This window comes from Thamnophis elegans, chromosome 5, assembly GCF_009769535.1.
Source record: "Thamnophis elegans isolate rThaEle1 chromosome 5, rThaEle1.pri, whole genome shotgun sequence".
Classification (NCBI taxonomy): domain Eukaryota; kingdom Metazoa; phylum Chordata; class Lepidosauria; order Squamata; family Colubridae; genus Thamnophis; species Thamnophis elegans.
Genome location: NC_045545.1, coordinates 98,356,335 through 98,370,615, shown reverse-complemented (window position 1 = coordinate 98,370,615; position 14,281 = coordinate 98,356,335). Strand labels below are relative to the sequence as shown.

Here is a 14,281-nt window from a genome sequence, read left to right as displayed (position 1 = left end):
AGGGTTTGCAACTTGCTTACAAAATCTGATAGAGTCAAGGGCACGAATTGTTTTTTGCAGATGCTCTTGGAAAATATTTTGGTAAGAGAAGGAAAAGGAAAGAAAAAGATAGAACCCTTCTTCTTTGAAGAGTACTTTGAAGAACGTGCTTAAGTTAACTTAAAATATATATATACATACATACACACACACACACACACACACACACAAAAGAGGCTTGGAAGGCTAGAGTGGCAGTGGCTATCAGACTCTTTTTTTCTTTTTTCCTCCTCCTTTTTGGGGGGGGGGGGGGAATGGATCAATATCCAGATTAGGAAACCTTAAAATTCTGAAATATCCTGGCTGGAATTCAAAATATTCTGGAAGGTCGTAAAACGGGGCAAAAGGCAATGGTCCACTTAGCAACAGAAATTCTGGGCTCAACTGTGGTTGTACGTCGAGGACTCCTTGTATCCAGAACTCTGAAAATCTGGGTTGACGTATCCAAAGCAAAAGTAAAGAACGAGAATGCTTTATTTTAGAAAAGACGACTTTATTTCGGCTTTTAGACTGTGATTTCTGTAAAAATACAAAACCCTTCAAAAATACCTCACTTTTATTCCGAACTATGTATTTAAAAAAATATACGTACTTGGCAGTCCGCTCCTCGTTAAGAGGCTTCAATGCTAATTAATTCTGAAGATACAAAATCATGTTACGGATCCCAGGAAATTCAGAGTTAGGCTTCGTAGACTTCAAGCGGAGGGGATGGAGATTAAATACAATCTGGAAAAAGTTAAACCAAAACCTGCCAAATGTTAATCCCTGATGACGGTGAATTAAATCGTCTTCTGTTTGCCACTCGCTGAGCTCCAGAACGTTTTGGGGGAACTGATTGTGCCGGGCGTAAAATACTTGTGCGCTAAAGGCGGCACCAGTCCAGACATTCGTTCTGAGGTAAGGCGGCTGCGAGAAGGGAAGGAGGGAAGTCAAATGTATTCAGAGAATTCCTTGATTCAAGCAGAGAAGGGAAAAAATATGGGATTTCCCAAGAAGTTGCTCTTCTTCTCCCAGCTCAGAATATTTTTAGGGGGGAAAAAAAATAAACACAGCACCGAGATGATTCTGCAGAACTGATCAGCTGCAGCTCTGCTTCCAATGAGGCTTTGCACAAAGCCCAGTTGGGCCTCCCCGAGACCCCCGAAGCCCATCGTCCTCCGTGGGTTATAATTCATCCCGCAGCTGAGGGGGGTAGTCCATGCCGAAAAAGGAAGACGGCCTCCGGTGCACGTCCCTCTCCCGTTTCACGAAGGCGGTGAAGGAAGAAACGCAGTTGCCGATAAAATGGTCGGCCTGGCCCAGGATGTACAGGTCTATCTGGGCCACTTCGGGCTGCAAATGGACCACTTTTACCTGCGATGAGAAAACAGCCACAATGCGTTGTCTTTAAATTTTATTTATACCCCTCTTTTCTTACTTTTTATAAATAACTCGGTGCTCAATATATCTCAGACAATTTCCTCCTCTCATTTGCAACCACCAGAACCACCCTGTGAGGTAGGCTGGGCTGAGTGACTGGCCCCAAAGTCACCCAGCTGCCTTTCGTGCCTCAGGCGGGACTAGAACTCCCCGTCTCCTGGTGATTGGCCCAAAGTCACCCAGGCGGTTTTCATACCTAAGGCAGGACTAGAACTCCCCATCTCCTGGTGATTGGGCCAAAGTCACCCAGCTGGTTTTCATGCCTAAGGCAGGACTAGAACTCTCCGTCTCCTGGTGATTGGGCCAAAGTCACCCAGCCAGCTTTCATGCATAATGCGGAACTAGAACTCCCCATCACCTGATGATTGGCCCAAAGTCACCCAGCCGACTTTCATGCCTAAGGCAGGACTAGAACTCGCCATCTCCTGGTGATTGATGCAAAGTCACCCAGCGGGTTTTTGTGCCAAAAGTGAAACTAGAACTCGCTGTCTCCTAGTTTCTAGCCTGGACTATTAGCCATTTTTCTTGGAGATAAAGGACCACAAATAAACCACAAGTGTGAGGTATGGAGGTCCCCATCTGCTGATCCCTGGTGCTGTGTATACGATAATATTCATTTCCCCCCATTATAACTTCCTATAATGGCCAAACTATTTTTAATTTGAGTAACTATTTGGCTTCCCAATACCAAATGTGAAAGCTTTTTTTTTTCCTTATTGGAGTTTTATTTAGTCTCTTTTCCAAAGAATTATTTTGCCCCCAAAGTTTATGCTCTTAATAATTCATCCAAGATGAATGGGGAAAAGAAATTGTCATTTGTCTAGATGGTGTGTGGATGGATTTGCCCCTGGTTTTTACTTTTTAATTCTTTTCTCATTATTGTGTTGTTTTTCATGTTGTTATGTATACTGCCAGAAGTTCGGCTGCATCTAAATTACATTAAAATTAACTTTTGGGGCACGATCCGGACTCCAAATGCTGAGTTTTGTTTTTAGCTGACCTGGTACACCTCAACTTACAATGGTTTGGTTAGTGACCAAAGTTACAAAGGTGCTAAAAAAAAAGTGATTTATGACCATCGTTCACACTTATGACCGTTGCAGCGTCCCCAGGGTCACGTGATTGACATTCGGAAGCTTAACAACTGACTCATATTTATGACAGTGGCGGTCTCCTGTGACCTCCTTTTGCGACCTTCTGACGAGCCAAATCAATGGGGAGGCCGGAGTCACTGAACAAGTGCAGTGATCCACTTAACAATGGTGGCAAGAAAGGTCATAAAATGGGGCAAGACTCAGTTAACAAATGTCTCTCTTAGCCACATCAATTCTGGGCTCAATTGTGGTAGTAAATCGAGGACTACTTGTATACCATTGTCAACACTGGTGTCAGGTTTCCTAAAAATGCCCTAATTGATTCATGAGTATCGAGCCAAGTTTCAAAAGAAAGCCAGTCATTTATTAGGAGCACCATTTCGGCAAAACCGTATTGCAGTCAGATCTAAGCCTTATTTGAGTTATAGCTGAACTTTGGCCCTGTTCCTTCCCTCCCCTCAGTCTGTGTCAGAAATCACATTTCCCAATGAGGTGCACCCCTCCCAAGCCTGCTGCGATATAATCGGAGATCCGACTCTAGCCGAAGGTATGCGTGGAATGCCCCCCCCCTCATTATGGCAACTTTAGGAGTTGACAACTGGTAGAGAGAAGCAGAATTTCCTTCGATTGGAGGCGGAGATTACCTTCTCTTCGAAAAGTTGCTGTATCTCTTTGGTGTAGGGCTCCGAGTCGGTGGCCACGTATACAGCTTTGGCCTCTATCTTCTCCACCCACAGTTTCAGGGCCCGCTTGATCTCTTTCAGATCCGGCAAACACATATCCATGGTCAGGGGTGCGGCGGTGTTGCGATCGTAGCCCACACACTGAGGCGACGCCATTAAATGCGACCCCGCAGAGTCCTCCTTCAGCAGGTTGCAGGCGTTTTTCTAACGGGAGACAGAACGAAGGGAAAAATATCAGCGCTGGTGAACAGTCTTTGTATCGATGTTATTAGAAATCCATGATTTCGTAGTTCCGTGACTTACGACACCCTCATTTAGCGACGGCACAGACCGTGCCAAAGGTGCTTTTTTTCAAGAGGCATCGGGACTTTGTTTTTTCCCCACAATTTTTTATTTTTTTAAATAAAAACAAATAAAATCATCCTCCATTACAAAATCGTAGAAAGGGCGTCAATTGGTTACACAGTGTTCGTGCATCCCTTCCACCACCATCACCTTTAATTCATATCAAATTATCTACTTTACATCACATATATTTATATATAATTGCTATCATCATACCTCATCCTTCATATGACTATAGTTGTCTTAACGTCCCTTTATAACATTCCAAAATTTAAAACAAAACCACATAGTGGCATTCCCTTATCTATTTTCAATATCATCCAATCACATTATTCCTTTATAACACATTCAAAATAAAAAAATTAATTATGTTAATAATTAATTAATAACAGAGTTTTTAAACCTCTTTTCTTAATCATTGTTTACAACTTTTATCCAATTTCCCTTTTATCCTGTCAATGCAAATTATTACATTATTAACATCATCAGTCATTTAGTTTGACTGTGTTTAACTTACTTTTTCCCCTTTTTTCACCATTTAAAAATTTATACCAATTTCACAAAGTTTTTAAACCTCTTTTCTTAATCATTGTTTACAATTTATATCCAATCTCCCTTTTATTCTGTCAATAGAAAACAGGGCAAGGGCACACATGCACGAGGCATGCAGGAGTGGGTGGGTCACACATGCATTGCATTATGGGTGCGTGGTGTGGTGTGTCACATGTGCTGGGGTGCGTACATGCCCACACTTTCAGCACGCAACAATAAAAAGGTTAGCCATCACAGCCCTCGACCATTCTGTCCAGTCTCTTTCTTCCTGATTCAATCTTTGGGCTTTTGGAATTAGTGTGGCCGCCAAAAACCAGCACAGTCACGGGGGACAGATTCTCTCTGTCGGTCACACCTACCCAGTCTGAACCCATGCGCAGATGAATCCCCACGTAGGGTCTGCTAAGGAGGGACTTGATGTAGAACTCTCCTTTCTCCACCATCTTATCGGACCAAACCACGTAACGCTGCAGGGGCCGGTGCTCTTCCAGGACAGGAAACTTTGCCGGGGCACCCGGGAGGGCGAGAACGGGATGCTCAGAGGGGGGAAACCTAGAAGAAAGAAAAACTTCATTATCTGTCCTTTCTCTCGATGACCAAAGGAAAAAAAAGAGCTTCCAGACTGGCTGAAAGTCTGAATCAAGTGGACAAGAGATCTCTGAAGCATGGGAATTTGTTTACCTTTAATATATAGAATACTTTATTGGCCGTGATTGGACAAAGAAATTGTGTCCCATTGTACATGAAAAGCACCAGGGTAATAATAATCACAATAAGGATACCAATAAGAGGGGGTTGTAGAGAAGAATGAGAAGGAAATCTCTTCGCTCTCTATAAAAATGGCTGTGTGTGGTGTGTGTGTGTGTGTGTGTGTTCCTGCATTACTCTGGAACGCCTCGAGCAATTTCAGCCAAACTTGGTGCACAGATGACTTTCTCTCTGGAAACAAATACTGTGGGGGTAAGACACCCCTAACACTCCTCGGGGGGGAGGTGTTCTGTTAAGATACAGCCTGTTGTGCCTTAAAATGGCTTCTACCGTACTGCCCTAAAATGGCTTCTGCTGTACAGCGCTCGTGGGGTTGCCATGGTAACGGCTTCACAGTACTCCACAAGGGGGCTCCCCTCTGGTAAGGGGGAAAAATCCAACATTAGAAATTGAGGCGACATTCATGGAAGGAGGGTTGGGGGTAAATAAATACCTTGCAAGTGCCAGGCTATCGGTTATCAGCTAGTAATAATAATACAACCACAGAACATGGGTAAATATACTTAGACATAAAATAACACTGTGAGGCTTAAGTGTTCAGCAAAGTGATTGGGGGGGGGGGGGGAGAAATTGCCTTTGTGTCTAATTGCCTTCCAGTGCTGTCCCGAGGGGGGAGGGGGATGTTGAAACAATTTATATCCAGGATGGGAAGGGTCTGTATATATTTTCTCAGCCCCTTTTTGACCGGTGCCGTATTAAACATATATGCCACTCATATCTCACTAACAAGTGATTCTAGGTGGCTTAAAAGAGAGGTACAAAGATTAAGACATTAAATATTAAATAAAAGAGAGTTAAACCAGTTAAAAAGCAGGGGACTATGGGATGGAGGTGGGCTTTTCTTCCTACCGTGTTTCCCTGAAATTATGACATGTCCTGATAATAAGGCCACATTTTTCTGGTGGGCAAAAATATAAGCCCTCCCGCGCAAATAAGCCCCCTGGACAACCCCTCACCTCTGGCCAGGCAGAGCGCCGCTCACCAACTTAGCGGTATCCCAAAGGTGCCAAGCCGTGGGAACCGGGGGGGGGGGGAGGCAAAGGTGATTGCGTTGCTTAGTGCCTTCAGCATACCGCTAGGTTGGTGAGTGGCTCTGTGCCCAGCTGAAGAGGGGGGGTTGCCGGGCGGCTGCTCTGTTGTGAGCGGGCTCCCAAAGAGCCAGGCACAGCCTCATGGGCGAATGGCTGTCGCAGCACCGCAGCCATGAAGCGACCACACTCATGAGCAGCCACCCGGCAAACCCCCTTTCCAGCCGGGCGCAGCGCCATTCACTGACCTAGGGGTATCGCCAAGCTGCGCGAGCGCCTGTTCGCCGCCGCCCAGCTCCTGCGGCTTGGCGCCTTCGAAATGGCAGTAAATGGCGCTCTGCACGGCTGGAGGGGGAGTTGCGCGAGCGGCTGTTCCACTATCGCTCACGCACCTGCGTCGAATTTAAGCTATTTTGGACAGTGAGTTATCCTTTTTTTAAAATTGTCTTCTATGGATGGAAGTTTTGCAAACTCTTCCTACTTTTTAAAGTGAAAATATTGGTTTTTCTTCTACTACTTTTTTTCCCTTATTTTTTATTTTATTTTATTTTCAAAACAAAGACAACACATAAAATCTTCCTTTTTTACATACTGTAGAAAGTGTATCAGTTGGTTTCAAAAGACTTTCGTGGATCTCTTCCACAGTCATCAAGCATAATTCATATTAACTGAAGTATTTTAACTCAGATATTTATACATATTACCATCATTATACCTCCATTTAACTACAATTGTTTAATTGTTATCCCTCCTTCCTTCCTTCCCTCCCTCCTTTCTTTTCTCCTTCTCTCCTGCGTCTCCCCCTTCCTTTCCTCCTTCCTTCCCCCCTTCCTTCTCTCCTACATTCCCTCCTTCCTTCCCTCCTTTCTTCTTTCCTTCCTTCCCTCCTTTCTTCTCTCCTTCCTTCCCTCCCTCCTTCCTACCCCTTTCTTCTCTTTCTTCTCTCCTTCCTTCCTTCCTCCTCTCCTTTCCCTTCTCTTCTTCCTCTTCCTCCCCTTTACCTTTCCCCTCTTCTTCCCATTCCTCCCCTCTTTCCTACTCTTACATTCCCTCCCATTCTTCCTCTGCCTTTCCCTTTCTCCTATTCCTCTCCTTTATCCTCTCCTTCCTATCTTTCCTTCTACTCCTCCCTCCATCCACTCTATCCGTTGTTGTGTTTACATATTCTCTTCTTTTTTTTAACCTATGGATTAAATCTTTTTTTTTATTTTCACAATACTGGCTTGGATGAGTTTCTTTTTCTTTCGTTCTATTGAAGAGCCTTGTTTCTTTTAAGCTTGAAATATAAAGAGGATATAAAAGGAATATAAAGAGAGCAGTAACATCAGAGGGAAAAGAAGTTACACTGCCACTTGGAGGTTGGAGGCTGAGTTCCGGAAATATTTTTCTCTCTCTTTTCTTTGATCATTTTGACCTTGGACTTCAAAGGTTTTAGCTTGCAAAGAGATAAGATGGGTTTTTTTTATGCAGGTGCCCTTTGGCAGCGAGAGAGAAGTGAAAAACAAAGCTTTGTTTTCCAACTAGAGTGGCAGTGTTTATAAATTGGACAATGACACAATACCAAGAAGAAGCCATAACATTACAACAGATTATGTTTGAAATTCAACAATTATTAGAAACATCAGAGAGAATTGAGAAGAAATTGGAAAATATAGCTGGTAATATAACAGAATTTGATGAAGATAGCCAGCTAATGGAAAAAAATGGAGGTTAGAGTCTCAAAAACCCAAGGGAAAAATGAACAAAGAGGCAAGATAACTGTGGATGTATTGACAGTGATCTGTGCGTGGTTGGAAATGGAAAGAATGGAACATGGAAAGGGAAGAGAGATGGAAAGGAGCTATACCCCAGATTTCAAGGTATAGAAGAAGAAAAAAGAGAAGAATTGATGGATTTAAGGAGAGGAACTTTGACAAAAGAACTATTGATAACCAAAGATAAGCTGATTAAAGAAGCTGATGGAGGGTTTCGAGAATTTTTAAGACATGCAACAAGCAACAAGGTGCGAAGAGAAGTCCACACAAAGTTGATTAAGGAAATAACCAGATTAATCCCACATAAGGCAAAAGAAATAAGACTGTACTGCTACTGGAAAGACACAGGTTGAGACATGAAAACTATTAACAAAATACTAGCTAAATAGTTAAAATTAGAGCATTATGTTAAAAATGAAGTGATAATGGATATAGCTAGGTAATTGATAATGATATAATGTATACATATGTATTGGTTTGACAAGAGAAAATTTGGTATAAATTTTTAAATGGTGACCATGAAAGGAAGTTTAGAAATGTTGTTATGTATGAAAGCCTATAATATTGAAATTGGATATAAATTGTAAACAGTGATTAAGAAAGGAGGTTTAGAAACTTTGTTATCAAACATAATTAATTTTTATTTAGAACGTTTCACAAAGATAGAATGTTGTTGGATGATATTGAAAATAGACAATGGAATGCCATTATGTGGTTTTGCTTTGAATTTTGGAATATTTGTTATAAAGGGATGTTAAAACTATAGTCATATGAAGGATGAGGTATGATGATAGTAATATATATATAAATATATTTGATGTAAAATATATAATTTGATATGGATTATAGGTAATGACTGTGGAAGGGATGCACGAACGTTCTTTGTAACCAATTGACATACTTTTTATAATCTGTAATGGAATAAGTTTTTATGGTGTTTGTTGTGTGTGTCTTGTGTCTATTCAAAAAAATAATAAAAAAACAAGACCAGCATATCTATCTATCTATCTATCTATCTATCTATCTATCTATCTATCTATCTATCTATCTATCTATCTATCATCGGTTCCACCACAAATGCGTGAACGACAAAAGCGCGCCTGACTAAACCGCGCCGACAAAACCGCGCCGACGAATGCGCGCTGAAGTGCGCCGACAACAGCACGCTGACAGAAGCGCACTGTAACCCTAACCCTAAACCAAACCCTAAACCTAACCCTAACCTTAACTTAAATCGCGCTTCTGTCGGCGCGCTTTTGACATCGCAGTTTTAGCGCCGCGGTTTTGTCGGCACGCTTTTGACGTTCGCGCATTTGTCGGGTCACGCTATCTATCTATCTATCTATCTATCTATCTATCTATCTATCTATCTATCTATCATCTATCTATCTATCTATAGATATATATAGATACACACACACACACACACACACACATATATATATATATATGTTGCATTTGTGCTGATAAATAAAGGGAGACTATATATATGTGTAGATTTTCACAGGTATAGGTCGGAGCTGCCGTCTTTGGAATGATTGGTTGTGTGGCTGTATCAGGATTGGTAGATTGGTGTTGATTGGTGCTGGCTGTGTGTCCGTTGTTGTTTCGTGTTGTAACAGCCTGGGTGGTGAATGGGGCTCATTCGTGTACCAGGGCTGGTTTCCAGATGTCTGGTAGGCGGGAATAAATATGTAACATTTATTCAGGGAGGAGGGGCAGGATGTGCACCTCTCTACTCTCACTAAAATGCAATTGTCGACCCAGGATCCTGCCCCGTGAGCAATTCCCAACTTTGCTACCTTCGGTTCCAGCTGTCCTTGTAAAAGGCGCTGAAGGAGAGGCCTCCGAATATCTCCGACCTATCGAACTCCACCGCAAATTGATCCCAGAAAGGCCCAAAGGGATTCCCGTCCTGCAGAGGGAAACAAATGGGAGGTTGAAAAAGGAGTGACAGGGACGGGGTTTCAGGAGGCAAAAAATGCTGTATTCAGTGTATAAGATGCGCCCAGATTTTCAGCCTCTTTTTTGAGGGAAAAAAGGTGTGTCATACTCTGAAAAATACGAGAATTACTACCAAACTTAAAGTATTGACTACAATGTAAATATAATGGTGATATGAACGATTAATATTATTACAAGTGTTAGTACTACTGTTAATGTTGTTAGAGAAGGTAGAATGGATAGGAAGGCAATGGAGAACTACAAAGGCTAAACATAAATGCCGATACACAAGGCTGTATAATTATTTATATTCTTATTGTTATGTATGTCTTGTTTTTTTCTTTTTTTCTTCTTGTTGTGTTTTTGTTTTTAAAGGTACAAATGTTTAGTAAAAACTATTTTTTTTAAAAAAGATAGTTCTTAACTCCCCACCATTCATTTAGTACAGTGTTTCTCAACCTTGGCCACTTGAAGATGTCTGGACTTCAACTCCCAGAAATTCACAAGGCAACGTGAAATTGTCAAGAGCAAAGGCCATCTTATTATTATTATTTTTAATGAGATATCTTATTTAAGTTGACTGGGGGAATGCAGCAGCAGACATAATATATCTTAAAACAGTGTTTCTCAACCTTGGCCACTTGAAGATGTCCGGACTTCAACTTCCAGAATTCCCCAGCCAGCATTCGCTGGCTGGGGAATTCTGGAAGTTGAAGTCCAGACATCTTCAAGTGGCCAAGGTTGAGAAACACTGATTTAGTACCAATGGCCTGTTTTCACACTTAAAAGCATTGTAGCATCCCTTTGGTCATGTGATCAAAATTCAAGTGCTTGGCAACTGACATGTACTTATGACAGTCGAAGCATCCTGAGGTCATGTGACCTTCCTCCGTAACTGTTCCACCTGGCTTCTGACAACTGCAGCGATTCGCTTAACAACTCTGGCACACAAGGTCATATCCTGGGGCACAGCTCACTCAACAATTGCCTTGTTTAGGAAATTTTGGCCTTTGTTGTGGTTGTTAAGTTGAAGACTACCTGTGTGGTTTGGGGCACAATGGCCAATCAAGAATCATCATTCTGAAACCAAGAATTACAGGCAGTCCTCGACTTACAACAGTTCATTGAAGCAACCGTTCGAAGTTATAACCGCACTGAGAAAAAAAGTGACTTATGATCGTTTTTCACAGTTACAACGTTTGCCGCATCCCCAGGGTCACGTGACAAAAATTCAGATGCTTGGCAACTGACCCATATTTATGACGGCTGCAGTGCCACAATTCCCATTTTGCGGCCTTCTGAGCAGCAAAGTCAATGGGGAAGCCGGATTCACTTCACAAGCAGGTTACTAACTTAGCAACTGCAGTGATTCACTTAACGTATTTTTCAGACTATAAGACGCACCAGAGTACAAGGTGCACCAAGATTAGGTAAATTTTTTTAAAAAAAGGTTTTGCAGTTGTTTTTTGTGAAAACCGGGGCATGCAGAGAGTTTGAGAGGCCTGCAAAGTGCTCCTGGGGGCTGGGAGGAGGGCAGAAATGAGCAAAAAACGGTCTGTTTTTTTGTGAAAATGGGCCCGTTTTTTGCCAAAAACAGGGCAGGCATAGCCTTTAGGAATGTAGAGTGCTCTTAGTGGCTGGGAAAGGCAAAAACAAGCAAAACATGGGCCATTTTTTTGTGAAAATGGGACATTCATAAGCTTTGGGAGGCTTGTAGAATGCTCCTGGGGGCTGGGGGCAAAAACTAGCAAAAAACGATATGTTTTGCAATTGTTTTTGCCCTCCCCAGCCCCCAGGAGCACTTTGCAGGCCTCCCAAACCCCCTGCACATCCATTTTTGCAAAGGGGGTGGGGTTCCAGGCAGCCAAAAATCCTGTATTCAGCGTATAAGACGCACCCAGATTTTCACCCTCTTTTTTTGGGGGGGGGGGGGAAGGTGCGTCTTATACTCTGGAAAACACGGTAGCTACTGTAGTAAGAAAGGTCATAAAATGGGGCAAAACTCCCTTAACAAATTTCTCACTTTGCAATGAAAATTCTGGGCTTCAATTGTGGTCGAGGACTCCTTACATTTATCTTCGTTTTTAAGTAGAAAAGTTCTTGAATTCCCCCAGATCCTCAGAAGTTGCAGGGGGTGGGTGGGGACAACTCCTACCTTCATGGGGCAAGTCCTTTTGTCAGGGCTCCTCTGAGCTGCCGCTTCGAAGCAATAGCCCCCCCTCTTGCCAGGGGGCCAGTGGGTGGGTGCCAGCTTCTCCATAAACTCCTCCAAGCTAATGACTCGGTGGTATTCCAGGAGTGGGGCCAGCTTGAAGTATTCTTGGTAAGGAACGTGTAGCTGCGATTAAAAGGATCCCACATTTACACAAATACACTGAATTATTAATTATTAACCATAGCAAACCCACGTCGTAGTGAAATAAAAAAAAAGATGACCCCTTCCTATTTTTGGAGGACAAAGGGGCAGGTTGGATACAGTCTTGAAATGAGTATTGGATCTTAAAAAGGGAGCTTGCAATGAACTTCACGGTTAGATCAGAGCCACTTAAGCTGGGAACCAGGAGTCGGGGAGTTCTAGTCCCGCCTTAGGTACAAAAGCCGAGTGAGTGACTTTGGGCCAGTCATCAGGAGACAGGGAGTTGTAGTCTCGCCTTAGGCATGAAAGCTGGCTGGATGACTTTGGGCCAATCACCAGGAGATGGTGAGTTCTAGTCCTGCCTTAGGCATGAAAGCTGGCTAGGTGACTTTGGGCCAATCACCAGGAGATGGTGAGTTCTAATTCCATTGTAGGCATGAAAGCCAGCTGGGTGATTGGATCAGTCACTCTCTCAGTCCAACCCATCTCACAGGGTGGTTGTAGTAAGGAAAATAGGAGGAAGGAGTAGTAGGTACGCTCACCACTTATTATTTATAAACAATAATTAAGATGGGATAAAAATCAATAACATATCAAAAGCTCTTGAGTCCTATCCAACCAACCACCTTTGGAGTGATGGGCAACTGTTGTGACTCAGCAGAAGCTTGCTGTGAGTTGTTTCGGGATGCAGGATAACGAGCAGCTGTTGCTCGTTAGAGTCGTCTCCTGGAAATAAAAGACTGATGGTGCCACGCCTTAGTTGCAGAAGTCAACGTTCGTCGTTCGTTAGTTCAGTTTCGTTCCTGTTCGAGTTAGTGATTCAAAGAGGCACTTGGATAAGTGATTTGCTTTCTGAAAACCTGGTTTGCTTTAAGACTTTTCTTTTTGCATTTGCTGTGTAACTTTTTGCCAGAGACTTTATCTATGTTTATTTTGGGCTCGCGGCCAGCTTGAGCCGGGACTGATAAAGATATTTCCTTTGACGTTTTGTCTGGCTGTCGTTTGTGAACGAGCGAAGAGGGGGGTCAGAACAGGCAACATATAAATTTAATAACATACGTACATTTGTGTAGGGCGGTCTGTGATGCCGGTACTCGATCCACGGAGGCACAGCTAACGTCCGATTCATCGTCTTAGCGAATGCCAAAGATCCAAGGAAATGATCTGCTTGATTCCCAAATCTCCCTTGGAACAAAACAGAAAGGATCATTTCTTACTCACTGGGCAAGGAAAGGGCAGCATTAAATCTAGACAGGCTTTTATGAAGAGCTTGACTGCTTTTTGAGTTCAACCACAAGGCTGAAATTACAGATACGGGAATCCTCAAAATTTCTGCTGCTAAGCGAGATGGTTGTTAAGTGAGTCTTGCCCCATTTTAGAACCTTTCCTGCTCCAGCTCTTAAGTGAATCACTGCAATTATTAAGTTAGCAACAGGTTGTTAAGTGAGTCTGCTTTGGCTGTCAGGTCAGAAGAGATAATTGTATCACCCCAGGACACTGCAACCACCTGTGTCCCAAGGTCCGGCTTAACGGCCCTCCCTTGTCAGGATTCCCAAGGTGCACAGGGATGATGGGAGTTGTAGTCCACAAGTTCATAAAAAGCCACAAGTCCAAGTCATAAAAGGCCCATGGTTCCCCACTCCTGCCCTAAAGCTTGGCTTAACTGCCCCCACTTGCCACCAGGACTCCAGGGGATGATGGGAGTTGTAGTCCACCAGTCATAAAAGGCCCATGGTTCCCCACTCCTGCCCTAAAGCCTGGCTTAACTGCCCCCACTTGCCACCAGGACTCCAGGGGATGATGGGAGTTGTAGTCCACCAGTCATAAAAGGCCCATGGTTCCCCACCTGTGCCCTAGATCCTGGCTTAATCGCCCTTCCTTGCCAGGACTCCCAGGGATGATGGGAGTTGTAGTACAGCCCCCGAAGGTAGGCGTCCCCTCGGAGGCCGGCGGTGCAGGGCTGGCGGGCAAAGCGAGGAGAGCCGGGGCAATTTCCCCCGCTCCATGCCGTCCACTCAACCCGGCGGCGGAGGGGCAGGAACGGCAGCCCCGAAGGGAGCGAAGCGGCTGAACCGGGCCTCACCCATGCAGGGGCAGTAAAGCAGGTATCCGGACGGGTCCCAGCCATCGTCGTCGGCGCCTCCCAGGCTCGGGAGGGCCAGGCAGAGCAGGAGGACGCCGACTGCTTCGAGCGCCATCGCCACCTTGGCCTACAGAGGAGGCCGAGGCCTATTTAGGCCTCTTGGGCCGTCTCCATAGCAACAGGCTCGCCCGGCCACGCCCCTCCCGCCCGGCGCCG

The 14,281-nt window shown here is 43.9% G+C and overlaps 1 protein-coding gene across 2 annotated transcripts; it reads right to left on the bottom strand.

The window, feature by feature from the left end:
• Positions 1 to 512: 512 nt before the first annotated feature.
• Positions 513 to 14,279, bottom strand: POFUT1 (protein O-fucosyltransferase 1). Of its 2 annotated transcripts, none has more exons than XM_032217402.1 (7): positions 14,066 to 14,279; positions 13,046 to 13,167; positions 11,782 to 11,964; positions 9,485 to 9,597; positions 4,492 to 4,684; positions 3,197 to 3,439; positions 513 to 1,392 (listed from the first exon to the last, which is right to left on the bottom strand). In XM_032217402.1, exons 1-7 carry the CDS (start codon positions 14,178 to 14,180, stop codon positions 1,204 to 1,206), a joined length of 1,158 nt encoding a protein of 385 aa, XP_032073293.1. In that variant the 5' UTR covers positions 14,181 to 14,279; the 3' UTR covers positions 513 to 1,203. The 2 variants fall into 2 exon arrangements, with proteins under 2 accessions (XP_032073293.1, XP_032073294.1); XM_032217403.1 differs by having other exon boundaries at positions 13,046 to 13,163; positions 14,066 to 14,148.
• Between the last annotated feature and the right edge of the window lie 2 nt (positions 14,280 to 14,281).